The sequence below is a fragment of the Mastigoproctus giganteus genome, chromosome 3 (genome assembly GCF_048544385.1).
Source record: "Mastigoproctus giganteus isolate SK-2022 chromosome 3, ASM4854438v1, whole genome shotgun sequence".
Lineage (NCBI taxonomy): Eukaryota > Metazoa > Arthropoda > Arachnida > Uropygi > Thelyphonidae > Mastigoproctus > Mastigoproctus giganteus.
In genome coordinates this window covers 204,955,217-204,982,256 of record NC_143577.1, presented here as the reverse complement: position 1 = coordinate 204,982,256, position 27,040 = coordinate 204,955,217, and the positions used below count along the sequence as shown (strand labels likewise).

The 27,040-nt window shown below is 36.2% G+C and overlaps 1 protein-coding gene across 1 annotated transcript in view; it reads right to left on the bottom strand.

Annotated features, from left to right (window-relative positions):
- LOC150088621 (cytochrome P450 3A8-like) overlaps positions 1 to 11,099 on the bottom strand; it is a 53,693-nt gene extending 42,594 nt beyond the window's left edge. The window contains exons 1-6 of the mRNA XM_090370271.1: positions 11,071 to 11,099; positions 10,521 to 10,617; positions 6,051 to 6,103; positions 5,589 to 5,685; positions 4,270 to 4,386; positions 2,378 to 2,466 (exon numbers count right to left, since the gene is read on the bottom strand). Of these exons, the coding sequence (XP_090226397.1) occupies positions 2,378 to 2,466; positions 4,270 to 4,386; positions 5,589 to 5,685; positions 6,051 to 6,103; positions 10,521 to 10,617; positions 11,071 to 11,099 (482 nt within the window). The remainder of the gene's footprint in view (positions 1 to 2,377; positions 2,467 to 4,269; positions 4,387 to 5,588; positions 5,686 to 6,050; positions 6,104 to 10,520; positions 10,618 to 11,070) is intronic.
- Positions 11,100 to 27,040: the final 15,941 nt, after the last annotated feature.

Here is a 27,040-nt window from a genome sequence, read left to right as displayed (position 1 = left end):
TTAACAAATATTAATTTAGAAAATGGCAGGTGATTAATATCAAATTCGGTCCTTTGCATAAGAACATATCTTAATTCTTATTAAGGAGCTGCAATTTAATTCTAAATGCATGTTACCATGCAAAATTCATTTGGAACTATGACAGTTAATTAATTTATAATGACTGCAGTACGTTTCAATTGCTAATTTAGAGGGCAGCCTTGACCTGCTTCACGCGAATTTATGTAGCGTAAATTTAATAAGTTTGTGCTTTCTGTTATACCTATAAAGAATAAGGTAAATTTCCCGTTTTTAAATTTAATCTGTCGTCGTCCTCTGTTTTTTAGCGTAAAAGACTTGTACAGTGACAGTCAATTATTAGAGTATGACTTATAATGGGAAGCCTGTTGTATCGAACTTCATTATTAATAAGGAGAAGTTTTACGATAATACAGGGCAAAAGTTTACTAGTTTGTAGCCAACGTTTAGTTGTAATTGTAGATATGTTTGTTAAAGAGTGTAGTTGGAAAAGATCGATAATTCTTAAGATTTCCGAAGGTTCATTGCATAGGAATTTTAAAATAAAACTTATTGGGTTGAAAAAGAAACGGGAAGGTCTGGATTTATAAATAAATTTTATAATTATAAATACCTGCTAGAAATTGCAAGTATTGACAATACTGCACTATCGGTATCCCTTTCATTAATCCTGTTGTTTGATTGCATTATGAGAAATTAGAATGGAATGTGTAAATCAGGGAAAGAATACAAAAGATTTCTTCAATTCCTTATGTTTTCTTCGGTAGTTCTTTACTTTTAACTTGTAATTTAGGTATAGCGAGAATTCGTTATAATGAATACTGTACTTTGTGATTTTCTTATCTCTTGTTGTAGCGGACTTTTATTGTATTTTATGTGATAAAGATGTCGTGTGTATGGTCCAACTTAAATTTGGTGAATTTTGTGCAGCTGATTTTTAAAAATTGAAATTTCGAATGCTCCTAATAACCAGAAATTCTTAGCGTAGAATTTTTTCCGTGATTAGATTAGGTTATAGTATAAAATTGACAAACGTTGCATGTTTCTGTATATAAATAATATAAATGTGTAACCTTAGTTAATTTTTTACCTAATTAAGGTATAGAGGGTTAAGAGAAATTTAAAAAAGATGTCGATTAACTTTTCCTGATCACAAGGATTTTTTCATATTTTCCTTGCAAATAAATAGTGTATTTTAATTATATTTAATTAATAGTAGTAATTAATTTAATTTGAAATAATTAAATTAAAATTATAAGTTGAAATTTTTAATTTTAATTTCTGGGTGGCTGTATTTTATAAAGTTTATTTAATAAATGGGTCACTATTAAAAACAAAAAACGAAGTTGATAGTGTAAAACTTCAGGAACGTGAAACAAGTGAAAGTGCAAAAAAATATTTATCAAAAAAACTTGTCAGGATAAAAAAATATATAATCAATAGTAATATAACGAAGTTTGTACGAGGTTTGATCAAAAACGTTTAGGGACTAACTTTGTTTCGGAGTTCCGACTTGTCGAAACAAGTTCGGTGACCCATGAATCACCCAATCATTAGTAGTCAATCTGAATTATTGAGCACTGAATAGGGGTTTCGTAAAACTAACGTAGCAATCTTACCATAATGTTCTCAGATAAAATTATATAATATTTTCTAATCATTACTACTTAAGGAGCATATCACAGTGCGCGAACATTCTTCAAGGAGTGCAAAGTGAACATTCTTCAAATTCCTCAGTACACACACTTCCTTCAAAATAATTCTACTTGCATTATCATGAAGTAGGATGATTCCCTCTATAGGTTGTTCCGGTCGCTGATGTATGAGGCTGAGGCGCTGGCGGTTCAAAGTTTCATTGGCCTTTTTGAAACTTTCTTAGTAGCGTTTTTTTTAATAGCAGCCTTCATTGCAGGCTAACCGTTTTGAATGCACCGCCTATTTTACTAAGCATGCGTGCGTACATACTTTTCCTTCACTATATTTAAAACTGTTCACGTGGAACGTATTGAATAATAAGTCGAATGAATTGCATAATCCTTATACAAAGTAATAAAGTTAATTACTACTAATACTTTTTGTAGTTTTCCTACGTATAAAATATTTTTTGCTAAATTATTACCCACTGTTAATTATATGTAGTCAGGCATTCAGCAATATCTCAGGTTGTATTTAACAAACGTTTCACCTGCTTTAAAAAAGCACAGTTAAGTATTTGTTACATTTGATAATCTTTTATGATAATAGATAATTTTAGTTGTTAATAGAAAATCACTGAAGTTTTGCGATTTTGCCTATTGTGGGGTCAAAAGTCGTTACACCAAAATTTGCTGAATTGTTATCTAAAACATCAGATTCATACCTCTGGCAGTCCAATGGCTTTCCTTCTTTGCATAAATGGCTAAGATGCTCTATTAAATTTTCTGTGTTGTCTTGAACAAGTTTCATCATCTAAATATATAAATGTTTATTATATTATATATTTTCTAGAAGTGATGAGTTATACTAGATGTTAACCAAATACTACATAATCACAGATAATCTGCAGAATATACTAGAAAAAAATGAACAAATTATAATCAGAGGAATAGATTTGAATTTTAAACATAAGCGAGAACTCGAAAACCCGTTTCAGGTACCGTATATCAGTGGTTTCCATCCTTTTCGATTATGTGACCCCTGGTTAATGATAAAAATATCGCTGACTCCACATGATAGTAGTTGTACTTATATCTTTACTGAGAAAATACATATGAGAAAAAAGCTACTACGTATTATAACGCTTTTGAACGAATTTGTGTTTTATAATCACAACAGCATCTATGCCCATTTGAAAAATAATGGCATATATATTTGCGAGACTATTTATTCTTGTTGGAGCTAAATAAAGATTAAAATGGTGATGCTTGATGCATACATTAATTTGTGTACGACCCTTGTAATAACTCCAAGCCGCCCAAGGGATTCATATGAGTCCACAGGTTGGGAATCATCACTAAAAAGTTCGAGTAATCAAGACGGTGCTTCACTAAAATTAATTTGTCTTAAGATTTTGTCCTTAAGATTAATAAATTCTTGAAATTTGTATATATCGGAATCAGTGCCTTCTCTTAATTATTTCCTTCTGATTATTTGCGATGCTCAAGCTATCATACTCTATCTTTTTTAGATGTTAGTTTTGATCTTTGGTTAGTTGCTCCCCGGTACGCTGCAGGAATAGTTAACCCAAAAATAGCCTTGATACATCTTAAGGAATTGACTTTGAAATCTCAAAAACAAATGCTTTTGCAATTGATTAAGAAGGCGTATGCGTTATACTTCGGATGCAAGGTTGAAGGTCACGATAAAACCTGAGATCCCAATCTACAGTTATTGTAATTCATACGCAAAGTCGATGAGAATATGGTTACAGGGTTCGCTTCCTCACTGTAATTTACGTTCCGATTAGGAGAGAAGGACCGGATAAGCGATTGCTATTTCTTCGAAATTTGTAATTTAGATTTTCCTCAGATCAATCATTTCGTACAATACCTAAATGCTATTCAGTCAATATCTCATGATGCAAACCTCCCAATATCTCCTCCAACTGACTTTGAAAGAAGAAGAAGAAGGATTAAGAATACGGACTTTCATCCGTATACATTAGCGATACCTTACTCGATTTCGCAATAAGAATTTTCTTATTGCGAAATAAAATGAAACTTTCTCATTTAAGTGTGTGTAGCCATATGGTGCAGGGAGGCCCGAAGCTTTTGGTGCACTAACAAAAAAAAAATAATAATAATAAAATAAAACGAAGTAAAGAATTATTTACAAAATATAGAATAAAACACTCACTTTCCTTAGCTATAAACAAAGTAATATGATAATTATTAAGAAATAGTGAATTAGTAAGGTGATAAACCCATCCTTATATTCTATCAAATTAAATTATTTCAAAATATTTTTCACTTGTATATTTTTTAATAATTTTATATGCACAGTTAGAAAAATTAAACAATTTTAATGTTATATTTTTCATTCTTTTAACTGTGGACATCATGTAAAATAATTTCAATATTAAACTCTAATGAAAGCACCGATCGCATATTATCTTTATAAATGAGCGCTGTGCAATAGCTAAAAAAGCACCGAAATTCATCATATCCTTTATATTCAATATATACACAGGACTAAGCATCCCTGCCAGTAATTTGAGAAAATGTCACCTAAAAACTCTCAATACATTTACAGAAATAAATTTATGCTTCTTACCTTGCGAAGCCTGCTTAATGTAAAAGCAGGAGAAACTATAGATCGAACTCTCTTCCAGTCTTCGTTTTCCAGAAAAAATAACATATTGTCTACCATGGCGTCTCCAAATTTTAGATCCTTATAAAAAATGTTAACAGATTAGCTGGCAAATACATAGTAAAAAAGTACTGATAATTTTTTCTGCAAGAAATACTTAAAAAATCAGTAACGGAAATTATATTTAATGAGATTTTTTGTAAAAGTAATCTCACAATTGATTTTATGGTATGAAATTATATTTTATCATGACAGTTTCACACAACAGTGATCATGTTAAATTTACTATTTGGATTGCATTCGTTTAATTATGTATTTATTTGTCTTTTTCACTAAACAGCTTGAGGTCAACAAGTGATTTATGCTAAATAAATTACATTATACCATATTAATCACTTAATATTTTAATTGAACTCGAGGAGGACATTACTTGGAGTAATGCTAAATAAGATTCAAAGTAAGACACTTTTCCAAATGAAATATTTTAATCAGTTTATTGTGGTGCACAAAGGACATTTAGACCCTAAAACAATCCCAACAAGTAAGTAAAATTGGTTTCATTTCCGATTTCAGTATCAAAATCCGTCTTCAGGCCTGGGTTTTTGGTTTGGGAGGAGGTTCTACAAATGTATCATACTCAAGAACACAAAGGTAGTGTTACTGAGTGTAATACAGTTTGACCTCTCAAGTAGTATAATTTTAGAATTCCTCCCAAACCCAAAAACGTAAGCCTGAAGACGGATACTGAAATCCAAAACGTGGCCAATTTTACTTACTTGGGATTGTATTGTTTTAGGGGCTAATTGTGCAGATTTTTCTTCGAATTCCAGTAAACTAATTAAAATACTTCAAAATGTGCCTTATTTTAAATCTAATTTAATATTTCATTATAAGGACCTTAATTACATAAAAATTTATAATGTGGTATTGTATTGTATCAACATATTACAATATGCGGTTTTGCCATTAGCAGTTTTAAGTCCTATTTTGAATTTAAAAAAGCGCATTACCAATAAAATTAAGATTACATATTTTTGGTTTAGGGTGAAAGTTACTGTTTGAATTGGAATTGTGTGAAATGACAACGAATAAAAAGTAAATCACAAATGTTTTAACTAAAGTTTAGATATCTTATTACGTTTATTCCAATATAAGCAGCGTTTGAGGTTAAATAAATCTACTGTAGTATCTACTTGGATTAGAAGAACTATCGATATTCCGCTTAAAATACGGAAATAAATAAAATATAGAAATGTATGTATATAAACATAAAATAAACGTACCCTATGATTTGGAAAAAATGAAAAGTCCTTTACAAGGATTCTTTTCACAAGTTCAGGTTCAGCAACAGTAAGGACAGGTTTCTGGCCGTCATATCGCCTGTGAAGATGAAATCAACTTATCAGATTACTGCAGTGCCCAAGTACTAAAAGGTTGTCAACACCGTGTTCATTTTTCAAGGCTATGAATATGATTGAAGATAACTCTTCTTAGATTATATAGTTGGGTAAAGCTTAAAACAAAATTTGCTAATTATAAGCATTTACTGAAGAGAGAGTTATAAAAATATGAGATATTTTTACCTTAGATTTTTGGATAACGCTATAAATATCAAATGATGAGTGTAGAAAGGTTACAACAACTTAGAATATGTAGGTATTAGTTAAAGAATTATTACACACAATAATATATATTATGCACAATAATAATACACACAGAATTCAACACACAATTTGTTTTCATACCCATAAATCCTTCCAAACGTTCTGTACAATTCAGTTTCCAGGATGTGAAGAGGCTAAAATATAAATATTTCAATTTATTCCATGTATACTACTTTTATTAATATTTAACTATAAACGATAAAATTTAATTTATTATAGCATTAAGTGCACATTAAGTTATTCAGGAGTAATATATTAATATAGCTATTCAGCACAACCTGGAAATTAAGAAGTTTTAAAATCTTCTTTCATTCGCTCGTATATCAAGCTTAGCTATACATTTATTCTTAGGAAAATTAAATGCACTAGGCATAATCCTTATGGGTTTTGATAATTAACTATATAATATCGGTGTAAATACACCATAGTTAACCCATATATTTGAGCTACGATTGTAGCGTAGAAGGCATCGTTTTAAATGTATCTCATAATGTGGTTGTCTTCACAACAAGATAGCTACTATTGAATTACTTCAAATAAATAACGCTTCTCTAGTAGAGAAGACTACTGTTATTTATTTTCAGCGGTACCACCACCCAGACGATCGTTTCGAAGCTTTTTGGCTTCGTCATCAGTGGGCGGGCAGGTACCCAGGTAATACAACAAGCCATGATGACGAAGCCAAAAAGCTTCGAAACGATCGTCTGGGTGGTGGTACCGCTGAAAATAAATAACAGTAGTCTTCTCTACTAGAGAAGCGTTATTTATTTGAAGTAATTCAATAGTAGCTATCTTGTTGTGAAGACAACCACATTATGAGATACATTTAAAACGATGCCTTCTACGCTACAATCGTAGCTCAAATATATGGGTTAACTATGGTGTATTTACACCGATATTATATAGTTAATTATCAAAACCCATAAGGATTATGCCTAGTGCATTTAATTTTCCAAATACATTACCACCACACCCTTCTGGCATCTCTCATAATGTGGATATAACTTCGCAACTGAGATGGCTTGTTGTATTACCTGGGTACCTGCCCGCCCACTGATGACGAAGCCAAAAAGCTTCGAAACGATCGTCTGGGTGGTGGTACCGCTGAAAATAAATAACAGTAGTCTTCTCTACTAGAGAAGCGTTATTTATTTGAAGTAATTCAATAGTAGCTATCTTGTTGTGAAGACAACCACATTATGAGATACATTTAAAACGATGCCTTCTACGCTACAATCGTAGCTCAAATATATGGGTTAACTATGGTGTATTTACACCGATATTATATAATTTATTCTTAGGTAACAGCTAATAATAGACAAAAAAATGATAATTCGCTCCAGATTTATCCATTTCAGCAAATGAGATTTAGTTTTACTGAAAAAAATAATAATAATAATAATAGTATCTTGAACAGCTAGAAAAACTAAATGCAGCTTCCTGATCATTTATCACTGTGCCCAAGTATAAAGAAATTTCTGAAAAAATCTCTAATTACGGATGTATTTATGAATAATCTATACGGAAATGGTCAGTATGATCATTTAATAAACTTATTTTTCAGGCGAAGTCAGCTGATAAATTGATGTTTTGAACTATTGAAACATTATTCCTTTACTTCTGCGAGAATGATATACAGGCATACGGTTTACGAACGTTCGCTATAACGAATGTCACAATCATTCAAAATTTCTTAAAGTCGCCAATAGGTAGAGTTCCTTATAAAACGAAATGCCAAACGTATAGTGAACATAATTGTAAGATTTAAATAAATAAAATTTTAAAAAATGTATTTATTACAATACTTAACAGGAAATTGTTGAACTGGCAATAAAATGGAGCTCGACCTTGATGTGACTGACGCGAGAGCCCTTTTGGACTTGTATTTTTAAGAATTAACAACCGATGAAATAATTGAAATAGAGACACATCTAAATTCTGAAGTAACAGAAGAACCTGATATTCCACAGCCTCCCAGAACATTTACAAGGCAGAAAATGTCTGCAGATTTTAAATCAATTTCTGAGGAGTTGGCAATAATTGAAGAAGACCCAAATATGGAAAGAATTGCAAAAGTGGAAAGAGGCGTTTATGACTGTCTAGCATGCTACAGTGAGATTTTTGAAGAAAAAAAAAAAAAAGAATCTACCTGTGCAATCTTCTATAAAACACATTTTAAAAAAGTGGAAATCTAGCTGTTTCTTCATTATCAGACGCCCTTCCATCTACTACCTTATCTGCACCTAGTATCACTTATGTGGAAGATATTGATGAATAAAAGTAAAGTTGAATATACATGTATGTACAGTACATATGTTAGTACTCATTTTCTTTATTTCTATTTTGTGACTTTGTTTTTAATGAAAATTAACAAGTACGATATCTTGTTTTATTTTACGTTACGTATCGTATACGATAAACCATAACACATGTATTATAATAAAACGTATTGTATAGACCATTCGATGTTTAGTACATGATTTTAATGCTTTAAAATGGCTGCTAATTTATACGATACGTATCGTAAAAGCTCAGGAATGCAAGATACACATACCGAAGAAAACGTATAATGAAACTTGGAACGGAACTCGTTCGTAAACCGAGAGTTGCTTGTATACTGTAATGTCCTCGATATTCCAAAACAAAAAAAAACACCCTTTGCAGTGCAGGTAAATGTTCATAATTTATTAATTGATTTGACGGTATGTTTATTTGTATGGTTCTCTTTTATTTTATATTGTGGTGTTCTAGATGGCTTGATGATACAGCTATATAGTGTGTGCCTATTGGTGGAATAATGATATAACTGGCTAGTTCTTCATTTCATTTCAGATGCAGCCGAATGTGAAATGGGCAACTAGTAGTTTCGAAAAAAATTGATAAAATGTATATCATCGATTTCTTTTGGCATCTCGTACAAAACAAATAATAATTAAATCAGTGAAGCTTGTATAGCTTTCTGTTTTGATCACAAAACATTTAGCATTAAATATCGTATGAATTGAAATTAAAGCCGACACCAAAAGACGGTATAGCACAATATCTTATTTGTAATGAATGTTAACTTTTAATCATCTATAGAAGCAAAATTCTCAAAAGTCAAGCATTTAAAATTAAACTTCAATCAACAGAAATTTGGTTTTTAAGTTCTATTCTATAAAAGTTAGAGTAAAGTTATGCCTTACTGCAATATTTATAGAAGAAAAATGAACTACTTTCTAATGTAATTAATAAATCCCGTATACTGCAAATCTACAATCTACTGCATAAATCTACAATATATTTATCTAATCTGTCATTAATTTCATTCTGTTGATTTTTAAAATACTACAACAAAACCATTTAATTTTATGAGATGCATTAAATTTATTGATTTAACATAGTCCACATTGCGTAATTATATCGAATTATGCAAGAATTAATATACCCCTTATTCTACGAGTTTTGATGAAATGAGAAAATATTAAATTTATTCCTTAAAGCTTTACTTAGGGAGGTGTTAGGAGAGTGTTGGATGGTTCTTTTTTTCCGGAAACTTCTGTTTTCCGTCCAGCAAACTAATTGAAGAATACATGCAGTTACAGACACTATATCAATCGTCATAGCATTAGAATGCTTTGGCACTTAACACACAAAGACATCTAACCTAACTTATTCGTCACGAACTGGCCTCCACGAGAACACAATAGCTAAGTCACTTGTCAACGCTTTAGGATGAGAAGGGGGAAAGAGAGGATGAGATCGAATCCTATCGACGATATGCGCAACCTATTCAAGCACGTCACCCAACACCTCTTGACCTAAGTTTCCTCGTCAGTAATAATAGAAATAGGGAGCTATATATGGAAGTTCAAGAGTTTATATGTAATTCAGCCCTGGCATAGTATCTATTCAGTTAAGAAAATCCAAATCATGTTAAATTATTTCTGAATTTTTAGATTTAAGTTCCCAAAAGACTAGTTATTATTGAATGTGGAGAGTCGCTCAAGTATAAACTTGCAAACAATTACAACGAGAAGAACTTCTAAAACAGTGTAACGGTTTCTTCTTAATGAATTAACTGATCTAAAATATCACGTAATCTTGAATTAAATGTAAGCGTACAAAATTAAGTTCTTTAAGTGTACCATGTTGAATCTACAGAAACATGCAGGAATAAGGCTATGGATTTTTTTCTGAGACATGTTATAACTGATCATAGTGACCAACACACATAATTGAATCAAAAATAAAAGATGCGCGTATTTTAAATATGGTATGTTCATTGTAATATATATAATGGTATACTCGGTGTAATATGTATTATTAATTTCCATTAATATAATTAGATTTTAGTTAAAATATATAACTTAATAGAAGCGATATAGTATGTATTTCAAAACTTATTTTATCTTTTGATTTCTGAATATTTCACCAAACCTAGAAATTTGAATTAATGTAAACATTTATTCAACTCTACTCTATATATAAGTGCCCCAAAATATTTAAATAAATCTGTGCACGAAACAATCCTCATAGTATTATTTTTATATAATTGCGTTTTTATTTTACCTTTTTCGACCATACGTTGATGGAGCCGAATAGACCATTCGATGGTATAGTTGGTATTCCTTGAGTTTCCCAGTACTTTTCTATCCTGGTTATATACCTAATTAAAAAAACAAATTAAAAAAAATTCTATATTGTAACATGATAAGCACCGATTATAATCACTTTAGCCATTTATGTTTACTACGATATTTTCATGAACTTACGTGAATAGAATCAGGACCAGGAAAACAGAAAATAGGAACCACGTGCAGAAATCACTAAGTTCCATGGTAGTGTAAGAACGTCGGTTTGTTCTTTATGTTTTTAACTTTTCTTTGAAGATTTGAGTCATTTACTCAGGTGAGATACAGTTAGTTCCGCCGACGGCTTAGTTCTGTGACTGTTGTTGCACTGCAGAGTATATATACGATAGCTCTCTCAAGGTTACTCACGTCACCGAGGTTCGTATGTGTGCTTGTGTATGCTGATACCAGGAAGTGAGAAAACTGTCGAGCCAGGGCATCTTGCCAGAGTGAGTAGCACATAGATAGAGAGAGGACAGAGAACTCACCGAAGAACATTTCCACTGTCATCATCCATGCTTTAAAACTGCGACAATGAAAGCTATTGACCTAGGGTTGCTGACATCTTCGTACAAATACTTGTGGACATCATGTGATATCATTCAACTGGTGAAAGTTCTACCGCTAAGTGTGAGGGCTATGTACCTAGATAGCAAAGGGGAATGGCTGAAATGAAAATTCAACTCTTGAATTATGTCAATTCAGAATTGTAAAATGTTATTGCTCCAAAATGCGAATTTCGCTTGGTCATTATGAAGATTATGACAGTTATACAGATATTGAGAAGTTTGTTGAATTGAGGATCTGATTCCATCGAGACCATTTTCTTACGTGCAAGGCTTAAAAACTGTCCGTGTCGTGAAAACCTTAATGTATTTTAGAAACTGCATTCGTGATATTCAAGGTACATGCATCTGTCGATTTCTGCATGTTGTTAAGAGCACATTTTGAATGTAAAAAAAAAAATATTTTTTTTTACAGCATTACTAATTATTTCTAAGTGCTTTGAATTTTAACGTTAGGTCATAGCATCATGAATACCTATCACGTTAACGAAAGTGAAGAAAACCATTAAATAGAAAGACCCATGATCAGCCAAAGTTCTTGGTTCTTAACGTTTTCATCTGTCTTTTTTTTATTGCACGTATTGCGCTGTTCAGTTTAAAACACTAGGACTTGCAGGTTGAATAATTTGTGATGACGAATTTGCAGATATGAACATTTTTGAAACTGTAAATGCTATCCTCTTTTAATTTAAATATCCAATAAAAACGTCTATGTAGTTTTTCAAGTATAGAAACCCACATTTCCCATATACTTTGCATTGAAGGGCATTTTTGGCTAACCACGTAAAGCCTTAGGTAAAAATTATAAATTTTCAAAATTCAACTAACACTAGCGAGAACTACTAAACGTCTACCGTACTAGTGATATGGTAACACATTTGAATTTTAGTTTGTTTTAAGTGTCGTAAATTACATCGAAGTATCCATGTTTGCTTTACTAGAACCATTTCGATGAGCTCTTTTCTATAAATTATTCTCAATTCCTATTAAATAATGGAACTATTACTGAGAAACTATTATTTATTTAGTTATGTCAGTTACCGTGGAATTTTTTAAATAAAAATCACGTTGTATAAATTATGTATGGATATGTTTTTGGAACAAACGCTTGGTTATTAGAGGGAAGAAAATTCCATCAGCATGTTTAAATACACGTAATATCACCAAATATGGCAACATTCTTTACCGTGTAAACTCCTTTGACCTATGTGGCCGTCCTGGAATAGGAAATTTATTTATTCTCTAGATCCGTAATTTGGTTAAAATTATCTAAGCGTTAAGATATGTAATTAAACCAGAGGTATTAAAGTTTAATTGATTTCATTATTTCTTAGTAAGGATTGGAAATATGAAAGCGAACCACTTTTCTTTTCCCACAAAATTTTGAAGACGGAAAGGTCGAGAGAGAAAGAGCGATGCGTGGTTCATAACTTGATGATCTATGAAAACAGTTACACAACTTCCGGAAAGTGGGTCATGTGACCAAAGCGCACTTCATATCTGTGTGTAACTTAGTTTCCTCTACTTGGTTGGCTGCCAGGTTCTCTCACTTAAGCGTATAATACGCGTCACAAGGTAAAAGGAGGTAACTGACCTTCTATCCTCGACCTCTTTTTCATTGAAGATGGTCAAAGAAAGTTTTTTCGATAACTTTCGAAATAAACATAAAACTGAAAACTGGAAAAAATTGTGGCGGATTCAGTTACAGGTGAGCAACACATTCGAGGCAACTCATAAAGGCAGACCAGCTGTGAGCTCTTTATATAATATGTGTGTGTGTGTGTGGGCGCCCGCGTTCTTGTTTGTATGTGCTCTAATTATTAAAGCCATAAAATATCTACTTTAAATCCAAGTCCTCCGTCACGGTCGTGTGGTTACACTACTGTATATGGAATGGCCCCAGTTCGATTCTTGTTGCTAGACCAAGGCGGAGCAGTATTTTTCTGGGAACAATTGCAACGTTTAATAAGGATATTTTATATAGCAGCAGAGTTAATCAATACGATGGTGTCGAGTATTTTTTAACGAAAACTCGATATTTTTTCTTCAAACAGAGACCCACTGAACATGCGCATTTTTCATACATGATGTTTACACCATGAGGCATTAGTACTGTATATATTGAACGCTAATTAGCCCTTTGTGCTTAAAATAACCAGTAACTTTAGATCCAAAATGGCATTCTGATGGGCACACACCTGCAACAATAATGCATGTACTACATTAAAAAAAAAAAAAAGTGGAGAGCAGAACTTGCTTCATTTTTCATAAATAAACCGCATTTATCCATCGTTATTCAGAATGTGCATTGTAATAGAGTAGTGATGAACTATTTCATTCCACCATCAAAGAATCTCTACTTCAAACGATCGTTCACGATCAATAGGTTAATATGTCGCTTGTATATCTCTCCAGCATAAAAAGGTTCAGTGTTTACTGCAGACAGTCTTCAGTACGCGTACTTAATTTGTGATCCATAAAGTGTGTCGATGTATACAATATATATATATTTATAGCTGATTTGGAAAATTGTTATTAGATCCAAAATTGAATACGTATACAAAGAATTTAACGATATCACCAGCTAGAAAATGCATATGTTTACTAGCTATAAACTGGAAAAAAAAAAAAAATTTTTGGTTGCTAGTTATTTCTAGTTTTGAAACATTTTTATCGCTAGATGCCACTGCCGTATAACATTTTATATTGTGTTTGTGTCTTTATACTTGTGTATAGGCAACCCCCCGTATAACACGGTACTTCTACAACACGGTTTCCCTCTACCACGATTGATAAATTGCGGCACACCTCACACAACACGGTATGTACTTATAGGAGGGGGAACCCTGTTATTACGTTGGATGTAATTTTTAAACATTTCCATTATTTTTTGTGAATCTCTGCTGTTGACTCGCTAGTCATTATGCAAAAAAAAAAAAAAAAAAAAAAAAATTGATAAATCCTCGTGTTAAGTTCTGTGCTATTGAACTTGTGCTTGTTTGAGACCATAAAAAATTGTGATAGTTCGTGACTTTTAAGGTATTTTGGTTTTCATTTGATCTTTTATAAATTTTTCCAGGTATGTATTACTAAACTTTGTTCTTAAGAACCATATTGGAATAATTTCTTTGTTGTGAATAAATTCCATCCCTAATATGCCTAAGGGATTTAGGCATAATTTGGGTAACTGCCGATTTATTTAAAGAATGGTTTGTAAATTGTTTTGTGCCAACTGTAGAAAACTATTTAAAACATAGCGGAAAAATCTAGATTTCAAAGTTTTATTACTATTGCATAACGCGCTAGGCCATCCAAAAGATTTAATTCATCCAAAATACTGAAATAATGTTCCCGTCACCTAATAAAACTTCTTTAATTCAGCCATTATATCAAAGCATTATATCTATCTTTAAAACTCACATCAGAAAGTCGTTACAGTGGATTTTGAAAAAATTGATTCCGAATCTGTTAAAGGGATGGAGGCATGGAAACATTTTTCAATTGTTGACTGTATCGGGATCAGCTTTATCGCTCAAAAAAACAAAACCGTCATGTGCGTTTTGGAAAAATTAGTTAAGAAAAGGAGAAATTACCTCTACGATGTCCTGTAGAACACTTCTGTGCTGATACTCTCCGTTGTTCAATTAACTATGCAAATAATTTACATGAATTCCTCATACTCGTAGACAAAATCAATGATCCAGTGCACCACGGAATCAGAGGTCCGCAGAACCAACCCGACCCCAAAATACATCGAATCACCAACCCAAATCTTTGAATGAGAAAAGACAATAAGTCTGTACTCTAAAAACAATTTAAATGCTTTGAAATCAATTTAAACAACGATTTTAAACACTTTAAAAACAAATGTTAAAACATTAAAAAAACGAATTTTATAACTATCCTCTGAAACATTAAGAAATTAAAAGAATTTTGTTACTTCCCTGCTTTTAATTTCTTAATGTTTCTCTCACTCAAAGAATTGGGTTGGTGATTCGATGTATTTTGGGGTCCGCGAGCCTCCGATTCCATGGTGCATTGGGTCATTGATTTTGTCTACGAGTGTGAGGAATTCACGTAAATTATTTGCATAGTTCATTCAACAACGGAGAGTATCGGCACAGAAGTGTTCTACAGGACGTCATAGAAGTAATTCTTCTTTTTCTTAACTAATTGATATATAATGTAGAACGTACTGAGCCATTTACAGCTCTTTCGTCTATTAATTACATTAGTGTTATGACCAGAGTCAGTTCATTCAGAAATATGGTCGAACCGACACAAAACGGAATCTGTGCGATAGTAGAACTTGCTAAGTCGGTAGGAGGGTAAGGTTTTGATGATATGACTACTGAAGACGTTCAAAAAATACTGGTGGGAAAAGAGGCTGGCAAAGCGGATTTGGTTGCAGTGGCATCGGAGGTAAACCAAATCAGTTCAGAGGATGATAGCGCAGATGAAAATTCTGAAGTTCCAAAATATTATACTAAAAAGCATACGGGAAGGCATAAACTTAGCCGAGCAATTAGAATCTTATTTTTTGAATGCAAATCCTTCGACTGATAGGAGCACATACCCTATTTCCCCGAAAATAAGACCTAATCGGAAAATAAGCCCTAGCATGATTTTTCAGGATGCTCGTAATATAAGCCCTACCCCAAAAATCAGCCCCAGTTAAGATCTTCAGCCAGACGGACGCCAGACTTATTACACGTGCGCACTTGATAACGAACGGATGTGGTTGTGCCTAATTAGAATCTTCATAATTCAATACGTCGTGTGTTGTAACGGACGTACTTAATGCACTCGTGTGAAATAAAGAAACATTTTCTGAATTTTGTGCCTGCAATTTTTCGTCGCTTTTATGTGGTCCATCATTCTTAACAGTTTTTGTTGCCACTCCTGTCTCGTAAGTCTTCAATTAACACTTGATTTAATAATAGATTTAAAGGGAATAATATTTTGATCCCCAAACAAGATGAGTGCAAAAAAGAAAGAGCTATTCCGTCGAGTATAAGAAAGGAATGGTGGAGGACTCCCGGGGCAAGAATCTTACAGCTTTCTGCAAAGAGAAGTTGGATCTCCAAATGGTCCGAAAATGGCGATCAGAGTACGATAACCTCAGTCAACAGGTGGACGAGGGAAATGCTAAGAAGCGCAAGTGTGGATCAGGTCGGCAACCATTATTTCCTGAGTTGGAGGACATCATCTGTGAATGGATTGCTGACAGAAGAGCAAAGGTTTTTGGTTGTTCGCAGGGCTGATATTCAAGCATTTGCCCTTGCAATGGCACCACAGTTAGACATATCCCCAGAATTCAAAGCATCACAACATTGGATGGATGGCTTCCTTGAGCGATATGAACTGTTTCTAAGAAGATCGACAACACTGTTCAAGCTGGAAGATACTGAAGTTATTAAACGTGCACTTGCATTCAAGTCTTTTGTTGATGGCATCGACTTTTCTAAATACCAACTCTCCACCAACATGATTACTATGGATGAAACAGCAGTGTTTATGGGTCAAGGATCTCAAACGACAATTGATCAGAGGGTGCCTCGTCAATCTACATTCCCTCCACTGGTTACCAAAGTGCACGTGTTACCTGTATTTTGGCAATTCGTCTGGATGGAAAGATAGCCCTGCCTCTAATCATCACTAAGGGTAAGAAAAATAAGATTGAACGTGTTTCAGGGCATTTATGTTCTTGAAACCGAAAAAGCCTGGTGCACACAAGCAGCTATAAGGAAGTGGTTCGATTTAATGCTACCACTCCACTTGTTTTGCGAGGTGGCCAAAGAGGTCTGCTAGTCTGGGATACAGCCAGCACTCACCGCACTAAAGACATGAAGAACTTCCTTGCAGAAAGAAGAATAGAGCAAATAATGATTCCGCGGGAATGACTGGCTATTTCCAGACTCTTGATATTGCAATAAACAAGCCATTCAAGGACCATTTGCGCATGGAAATCAATGACTACATTGAAAATAGAATGGAGAGAAATCGGCGTGGAAACTCTGTGAAGCCTAGCCTGCAAGAGGTCGTGACTTGAGTGAAGAATTCATGGGATAAAATCACTGACAGCTGTGTTGCCAATGCACTACGAGCAGGCTACATGGACAAGAAGTGCTCATTTAAGGAGAGCTCTATTGCTAGACATGAGAGATTAGGGCCAGTGGTTCTACAGGAAAAATAGAACCCTTTTGAACTACCTGTTCAAAAGTTCTACAGGTAGTTCAAAAGGGGGGGGGGGGTTCCAACATGCTTAGCTCCATATCATGAAATTTACTAGCATCTATCAAGCAAAAGCAAATAAACACAGATTATTGATTTTTTAAAGAGAGCAGAAGATTTACGAACTCTAGATGCTGCAGAAGAAAGTTCAGAAAGTGAAGATATTCTACAACAGAGAAAACGCTTTCGTTTGATTGTGCTTAGCAGCGATGAAGAGGTAGAAAATTAAACGAACGTACATTACTGACATATCACAGTTTGTAAGACGTTTGTTCAGCTATTACTATTTTTAATTCTTAGTACGGTATAGCACGGTTTCGCATTACACGAGATTTTATAGGAACCTAACTACCGTTTTATAGGAGGGTTACCTGTACTTTATATTTGTGCCTCGTTGGCATGCCTTATTGCATGTTTACATGTTTTTACTCTTAAAAATTTCTAGATTTTGGTTTATAATTTATTACTAGGTACCACTATCGATTAAAATTCTTGTTGTGCGCATTAAACATGCATCACAGAAGCTAGAGTTTACCTTTAAAAATGAGAATTTCTACGAGCATACTGACTGATGAAAGTGGCGCAAGACCCCTAAGTACTATGCCACTATTGTTTAGTTTTATGTCTATATTTCATTTTTTCTGCAAGCTGTTGCTTGCGACTTTGCCTATCTCAATTCTATTTTAACGCTACTTACTTTTTTCTGTTATCAAATCTCATTGCCTTTAGTTGGATTATACTAATAAGTTATGTTTCTGGAAATTTCTGTTTTCGATACTAGTTTTTAATTTCTTGTGTTCATAGTTTCAACTTCTATGTTCACAAGCCATTTTCAAATAACCCCCCTTTTAATCCTTGAAAAAAAAATTTTGTTTATAAAAATATTTTTATTTTATAAACAGTTTTATTCTCAATTTTATTTTATTTCACAAAATTTTATTCTCATTTTTATTTATGTTTATGCTATTTATCAAGTGGTTTACATCAGAATTGAAGAAGCATGTTGCTATTTTGAACCCACTGGATAGGCATACCTCGCATTCTGACCCCGTTGAGCTTGATAAGCCCATGGTTGCTGATAGTCAACGTACCCAGGAATCAATGTTGGAATCTGGGTGAACCTAACTCGTATCAACCTTTCAGATTACAACAGAAGAAGCATGGTCGCCTGGTTCCAAATCAGCCCAACATGCTGATTTGGAACCAGGCATCTCCATCATGGTAACAACATGATGGAGATGAGAGAACCCCCACGCCAAAACAGCAATGGACCGACCTTTGTTCAGGTGGTTGCCTCTAGTCATCTTCATCAATTTAACCCTCAAGCACAGTCTTATAGCCATAACCCCCAAAGGGCTATTTCCACCCCAGACATTTTGACAGGGGAACCCCAAGGGAACAGATTACCAATACAGGAAACACAAGTTTCTGCCCCTCGCCAACCGGTTTCGGCCACTCAGTCGAGAAGACTGGAGGAGATTTATAATATATCAGCTGTACAGACCAGAAAGAGAAAATTTTTGTTTTTTCGAGACTGGGTCCTTCAATGCAAGCAGAAAGTATCAAGGCTCTCTTTGCCCATGAACATGGAATTAAGATTGATGAAAAGGCTATCAAAACGAGGTTTCCGACCTAATCTTCCTTGATCATCTCTTGCCCAGCGAATGCGAAGCATATCGTCTTGGATTCTAGCTGCTGGCCCTTAGGCACCCTCATTAAGTAGACCGATCGCGTACAACGGACCCAGACAGGACATACAGGCATAGCAACAAAAGGGCTATATGCAACCAGGTTCATAACAATAAATAAAAATAAATTTTCTGTTTATACTCCGGGACGACCAAACGGTCAGAGAAGTTCACAAGATAGACAGAATACAAGAAACAGCACCGTATTCAGCAATCACGGGCTTGAACCCTGGTCACTCAAGGCATGTGTACTTATGCACCCGCGCGCCTGAGCACTAGGCTACGCTGGCCTGCTTAGGGCGGAAAGCTTTTGTGGTTCATGCAGAATGTACGCAGCATAAAAAACAAGCTTCACTCCCTCCAGACCCTTCTTTTTTTTGACGAGTTTGACATTTGTCTTACTGAAACATGGCTATCGGCGGATAGGTAGCTTGATCTTGTGTCTCTTAACACTCCCTACAAGCACATTGGGAATTCAAGAAACACCAGACAGGGTTGTGGTGTAGAAATATTTTTTAACGGTCGTTTTCAGCCAATAAGGACAAGAGTAAGCCAGTCGAACAACTTTGATGCAATCTGTACAACGCTGAGGAGTCCTCTTATTCAAATTCAGTGCTGCCAGGTTTACATCCACCCCAGACCACAATGAAGTCTCTAGATCTGAGCTGCTCACCTGGTTGGCAACAAATTTAGTACCTAGAACTCCAACTGTTGCGGGTGATTTCAACTTTGCGATCCCTAAGCACGAAGATGCCCTTGTGGGTCTTGAGGTCACTCTTCGGACCTTTGACCTTGCACGGTTCCTAGCACCAGCTACTAGAGGAGGCCAAGCGCTCGACCTAATGTTCCATAATCCACCAGACATCAAGCTCCTGCCTAGCAATTTCCAATTTCAATCGGATCACCCTGTTTGTTATTTGGTTTTTAGGAGCATTAGCAACTAAGGCCATATTGCTCCTAGGATATGGGGTGGTCATTCCCTGACCTTTCCGCATCCTCCGTATTTGGTGGTCATGGGCTCGAACCCCGGTCTAATCAAGAAGCGTGTGCTACGCACTGCTGCTGCTCCTGCCCACCTGGCTACGGAGGCGCCCTCGGATCACCTGCCAATTGCATGCATAGGGATCCATGCATGACAATTCCCCTGAGTTACCTGACCACTATGCTGTTGAACTGCCAAGGGTTGCCTTCTCTACGAAATATCTCAAACCGAACATCATTTTACAGTGCTTGAGTGGATTTGACTGAGGAGGCCACTATGGCCTTGTCCAAACAATTGAAGTTAATTGCACTCCGTGGTACATCCAAGAAAGTTAGGATTTGTAGCAAGTCGAATCGGTGTTTTAATAAGGAAGCCAAGTTGGCCTACCGGAAATGGCAGAAATCTCAACTTTCCTCAGACCTCACTATATTTAAGAAAGAAAGAGCTAGGCGCCTCCGTAGCCAGGTGGGCAGGAGCAGCCGTGCGTAGCACACCCTTCTTGATTAGACCGGGATTCGAGCCCGTGCCCACCAAATACGGAGGATGCGGAAAGATCAGAGAATGACCACCGCATATCCCCGGAGCAATATGGCCTTAGTTGCTAATGCTCCTAAAAAAAAAAAAGAAAAAAAAAAGAAAGAAAGAGCTTACTTCCTAAAAAAGAAAAGACTTCCTAAACCAAGCTGTTCTTGATATGTTGAAGAGGGGGTAGAAGGATTCTATCACACCAGAAAAACCATCATATCATTTATCAAAAGCTTGTCCAGGAATAGGTACAGTGCAACCTCCTTCAGGCAAATTTTCCAGATCCAGATTCCCCTTCCTCACAGGAGAAATGGTTACCTAGGCACAGGTGAATGATATAGAAATATCTAGAGAAACCCTGATTGATGTCATCAACAAATGACCTAACAAAGCTACTGTAGGACCAGACGGTTTCCCATTATTCATAGTAAAAATATGCAGCACGTACATTGTTGACCTTCTACTCCACAATTTCAGACGAATCTTACAATCTGGACACAATAGATCAACAACTACAAACCTTCTAGATACCCTCTTCAGAATCCAACAGCACATAAATAACAAATCCCAGATTGACATCATCTTCCTGGACATTAAATCGGCATACGACAGCATATACCTACCAGCTCTCTTTACTATTCTGAAGCACTGCTTCGGTCTGGCAAATACCTTGCTACAAATCTTGAAGCCCATCCTACTTCTCAGACATCTGTCTGTTACTGTCAACGATTTCCAGGTAACTTTCGACGTCACAAGAGGCATCCCCCAAGGAAGCGTGCTTTCAACAATTCTCTTCGCAGCACTTTTGGAACCTTTCCTACCATGTAATTCTAACTTTGTCTCTTATGCCGATGATCTGAAGTTCTACGTGAGTTCAAACTATCCTGATCAGACCATTGATATTAACCAACAGGCCTCTACATAGATAATGAAACTGGAAAACTATCTAGCCATAATTGGGTTGCATCTGAAACCTTCGAAATCTGCTCAACTACCGATAACAAAAAAAAAAAAAAAAAAGTTAAAAGTGATGTTCAAATCTTCGTTGGCGGGGAAAGGGTGAAAGGGTAACTTCCCACACAGACCTAGGCCTTACCTGGGATGTTGGACTCACCTTCCAGCCTCACTTTGTCAGGATGAGACAGAAGACGTACGCGTCACTTTGGGCAGTGCGTCAGGAGCTCATTGGTGTGCATCAGCCAGCGCTGCTTTGTCGATACATCCTGAGGTGCATTACCCCTATCTCTCTCTACGCATCTGAAATTTGGTCATCTGCTCCTGCCTCCCACCTAAAAAAAAAAAAAAAAAAAAAAAATACCTCAGTCGTTAATATTGGTTGTTCAGATGGATGAACAGGGTGGCTGGTCACCCTTTTGCTATCTCTAGATCCAAGCTAATCTAGGGACCACTTCCTGGAGAATTCTCATCATCACAAGAAATGTATTCATGCTAGCTCGGCTTATCACGGGCCATACAGATGGAGCATCTGTTTCCCCGTTAATCTCTGGCCCAAAGACAAGAGGTGAACGCCGAGACTCCTGCCACCCCTGTGAGGACAAGCTCTGCAGAAAGGAATGCCTCAAGAACTGTTACCAACTATTGAATCTGTGACGATCACCTACACCTGGACTTTTTGGCTGCTGCATTTTTTATTTATTTATTTTTCTATTTATTTATTATTATTTTTTAAATTCTGATGTCTATTGCTATAAGCTTTGTTTTGTAAGTTCAATTATGTAAATATCTCGGGTCGAGCACGCATGTAAAATGTACATGCGGTTCCTCGCACCTCAGTATGTAAATCTCTCACCCTCCTGGCACACTGCCGTCTCGGGGTGACCCACAGTTATTTGTGGTTAATAAACGGATAATAATAATATTTTGTTTGCAGTTCTGGCCGTTGACATCTAAAGAGAAGCCGGTTTTGTAACACCATCCTTATTTTATCAATTTTGTAATTATTTATTTCTTATAAATATTTTTGTTACCGTCTCTCCCCCTTCTATTACTCTCTATCTGCCTATTTTTTTTCTCATTTTATTGTCCATGTTTTGCATAGTTTTAGCATTTGTTGCCCTAGACTACTTCCCCATTTTTCTGTCGTCTTTTTTCCATTTTTCTACCTTCTCGTTTCCACTTTCTTATTATTTTATTCAACATATTTACTTACCTAAAAATATCACTCATGAGCAAAAACATTGTATGACCATCCCTGTCTCTGCGAGTGGACGTATCTCATAAAACTTAGGAGTGACGTCCCCGATCAGCACAGAATATATATCCAATATTATAAATTAAATAAAATAAAACATAAGCCAGTAGTATGGAAAAAACTGTAGAGCGAAAATTAACATAAAAATAACCCAAATAAACAAACGAACGAAAAAAAAAAAAAATAGACATAATAGTAGCCCGATAACCCTTGTATAATTTCGACTTTTAAATCCGATTAATAAAAACTATACAAATTTTAGGATAATGCCAATTATATAATAATTTAGCGGTACCCCCCCCCCCCCCGAGAGGTACCAGTTCCGAAAGACGTGAAATATCACCAAAAGAGGGTTAAAGGAACTACTAAACGATAACAAAATCAAAATAAATTAAAATAAATATAGACTGACCATCATGCCCCATATCGACAGAGGACCACGAGGCCAATAATGGTCGTGGAATCGCTGCATTTCAATCGCTATACAAATCGTCGCCATGGTGAAAAGATCGAAGTACCAATTCACCCTCCCTCCTCCGATCCACCAGTGCAGAGGATTTGCACGTCGGTGGTCCTTATGCAGCGAAAAATAAACTATAGAACAGACAACACTCTAGAACAGAGCCACACCACTGACATACTGCAAACTGAATCAGCTTATATAGAAGAAAAAAGGAAAATAGATGGCGACACAGAAGTTGCTAAATTAGCATATCGACCCATTACTATTGAATTATATTAAATGTTGACGAAAATTAAATTATAATAAAATGAATATTGCATAAAATGCATGTTGCTGCCTCTAATGAACGCCTAATTATTTATTTATTTATTCACTTTATTATAATTTAATTTATGTTAATATTTAATATAATTCAATGATAGTATATATTTCGGCTTCATATGGAGGAATTGCAAGTTGCTGCCTCTAATGAATGCTTGATTATTTATTCATTTTATTATAATTTAATATAATTCAATAGTAATGGGTCGATATGCTAATTTAGCAACTTCTGTGTCGCCATCTATTTTCCTTTTTTTTTCTATATAAGCTGATTCAGTTTACAGTATGTCAGTGGTGTGGCTCTGCTCTAGAGTGTTGTCTGTTCTATAGGTCCTTTTTCGCTGCATAAGGACCACCACCGTGAAAGTCCTCTGTACTGGTGGATCGATCGGAGGAGGTAGGGTGAATTGGTACTTCGATCTTTTCACCATGACGACGATTTGTATAGCGATTGAAATGCAGCCATTCCATGACCATTATTGGCCTCGTGGTCCTCTGTCGATATGGGGCATGATGGTCAGTCTATATTTATTTTAATTTATTTTGATTTTGTTATCGTTTGGTAGTTCCTTTAACCCTCTTTTGGTGATATTTCACGTCTTTCGTAACTGGTACCTCTCGGGAGGGGGGGGGGGGGTACGCTAAATTATTATATAATTGGCATTATCCTAAAATTTGTATAGTTTTTATTAATCAGATTTAAAAGTCGAAATTATACAAGGGTTATCGGGCTACTATTATGTCTATTCTTTTTTTCGTTCGTTTGTTTATTTGGGTTATTTTTATGTTAATTTTCGCTCTACAGTTTTTGCCATACTACTGGCTTATGTTTTATTTTATTTAATTTATAATATTGGATGTTCCTGCATGTTGCTGCCTCTAATGAACGCCTAATTATTTATTTATTCACTTTATTATAATTTAATTTATGTTAATATTTAATATAATTCAATGATAGTGTGTGTATGTATATATATAGTGGCAGCACAGGTAGGACTCTGCGGACGGAGTTTGAACGGGGAATGATTTGCGGCCAGCATTTCAGTAATCCCAGGCATTGTCGGCTGTTCGAGAGCTGCCGTAGTAAAAGTGTGGCGGGAATGATCGGAAGAGAGACACCAGCCATCCAGCGTGCTGAGGCTACTTCCTTCCTAGTCCAAGCCCTTACCTTTCTCTCTCTGTTGCCGAACTCCGGGATGTTCTTCTGTCCAGCTGGTCTAGGATACCTAAGGACATCTTCCGCAGTGTCTTGGAGTCGATGCGATTCCGGGAGCAAGTGATTATCACCTGCTAAAGGCGGCCCAACACGCAATTGTAGTTGTAATGATTTGACTCATGAGTTTATGTAGGTAAGCCCTCAGGCGAATATCCGTAAGGTATTGTCTGTAGCAGCGCATGTTCATATTGTGCGTGCTGAAAAATCTGGAATTACTCATGGCGAAAACTCGATCTTATTTTTTTTTTTATTATTTTTTATTTATTTATTTTTTTTTTTGGTAGTTGTTGGCGCATCGGCTTCTGTGGCCATAATGCACCTCCCAAGGTTTTTGCAGTACTTTGATCCAAGCCCGAGGTGGGATTCGAACCCGCAACCTTTGGGTTGCCAGGCAGGCACTTTACCCACCCAGCTAGCCCGGTCGGCACTCGATCTTACGCCTGAGATCGTCTAACTGCACCCCCGAATGAAGAGGACTTCAGATTCCTCCTGTTGTCGACGGGAATCGAATCCAGACCTCTCCAAACGAGTGGAAGATGACGTTATATCGTGTCGACTGGCCTGCTATGGAGAGCTCGTCGATGTGTAGTTGAGATGCGGAAATAAATGGAATTTAGCCTAGGCATGACGGAAGAAAATGTTCTGTGACGCGAACTGCCTCAGTTTACCTTCAGTCAAATGGTTATAACTGTCGGAACAATTTTCGCCTGATCTTACGGAACTGCAGAGTTGGTGTAAATTTAAAGAAGAATTGGAAAGATAGCAGGGAAATCAGTTGACAACTCCTCTTAAATGCTTATGTTTTAAAGCTTTGCGTTCTTGTATTATTTAAGACAAAATTATTAATGCTAATCAATCATAGGTTGTAGAAAATTTATAAGGAAATTTGGGGTATTAATATCATATTGAATCACGCTGGGGTGACTTGCGGAGAAAAACAAAACTGAATTTAATGAATATTTACAAAGACAGCGAGTGAACGAGAGGTCATAGTGTCTTATATATAATTGGGGGATGGTGTGACCACTTTTCGAAATGTTAACTGAAACTGTGGGTTAGTTCACCTTTAATAGTGAGACATTTCTGAATACCAGATGGCTAACTCTGTACTAATACACCGATGAGCCAAAACATTATGACCAGCGAGTCGTTATGCAAATCGAAGCAACTGCAGGTGACTTACGGAGCGTGCGCGGCTCGGGACACGGTATAAAGAACACCTGATACTGAACTCCATTAATCAGTGTTACTCTTGTTCTTCAGATGGGAAAGGCAGGGACTCTAGCGATTTTGACAATGGCTAGACGACTGGGTCAGAGCATATCTGAATCGGCACGTCTGGTGGGATGCTCACGGTCAGTTGCGGTTAGTACCTGCCGAAAGTGGTCCGATGAGGGAAAACCCACGAACCGGCGGCGCGAGGTTGGACGACCACGGCTCATCGATGCTCGAGGGGTGCGAAGGCTCTCCCGGATGGTACGTGGCGACTGTGGCGCAACTCGCCGGTAATTGGAATGCTGATGACAGGAGTAATGTGTCACAACACAATACATCGAACCCTGCTGAAAATGGGGCTGCATAGCCGCAGCGCTCCCAGTGCCCATGCTGACCACGGTTCGTCGGCCACACCGCCTACAATGGGCACGCGAGCATCGAAACTAGACCTTGAGTGATTGGAGAAGGTAGTCTGGTCCGACAAATCACGTTTCCTGTTGCACCATGTGGACGGCCTGGTACGTGTGCGTCGTTTATCTGGAAAGTGATGGCGCCTGGATGCACCGTGGGACGAAAACAAGCCGGTGGCAACGGTGTCATGCTTTGGATGATGTTCTGCTGGGATACCCCTGGGACCAGTCATCCATGTGCCGGGCGCACTGACGTCTACCACCTACCTAAACATCGCCTCTTTAAGGAGCTAACCAACAGGATTACTGCCTGTTCTCAGCGCAGAGATCGTCTCCATTTGGCTGAAAATGGAGACCACCTGGTACAAACCCAGCTAGGAAAGGAAATTGCCACAGCAAAATTTGAGGTCCTCCAAAACAGTGGAGCAAATCTCATGCCACAGCGCGCTCCCGCTTATTCACAGGCGCTGAGGAACGACATCAACGCTACAAATGGAAACCGTCCTGCAGGTCAGGCTGGAATAGCCCCCAAGAAAACGCAGATCAACAAACCACACCTAGTAATATTGAAACCAACGGCAAACGAAGTCCACAAAATGAGTGAGGAAGTGAAACAAACAGTAATC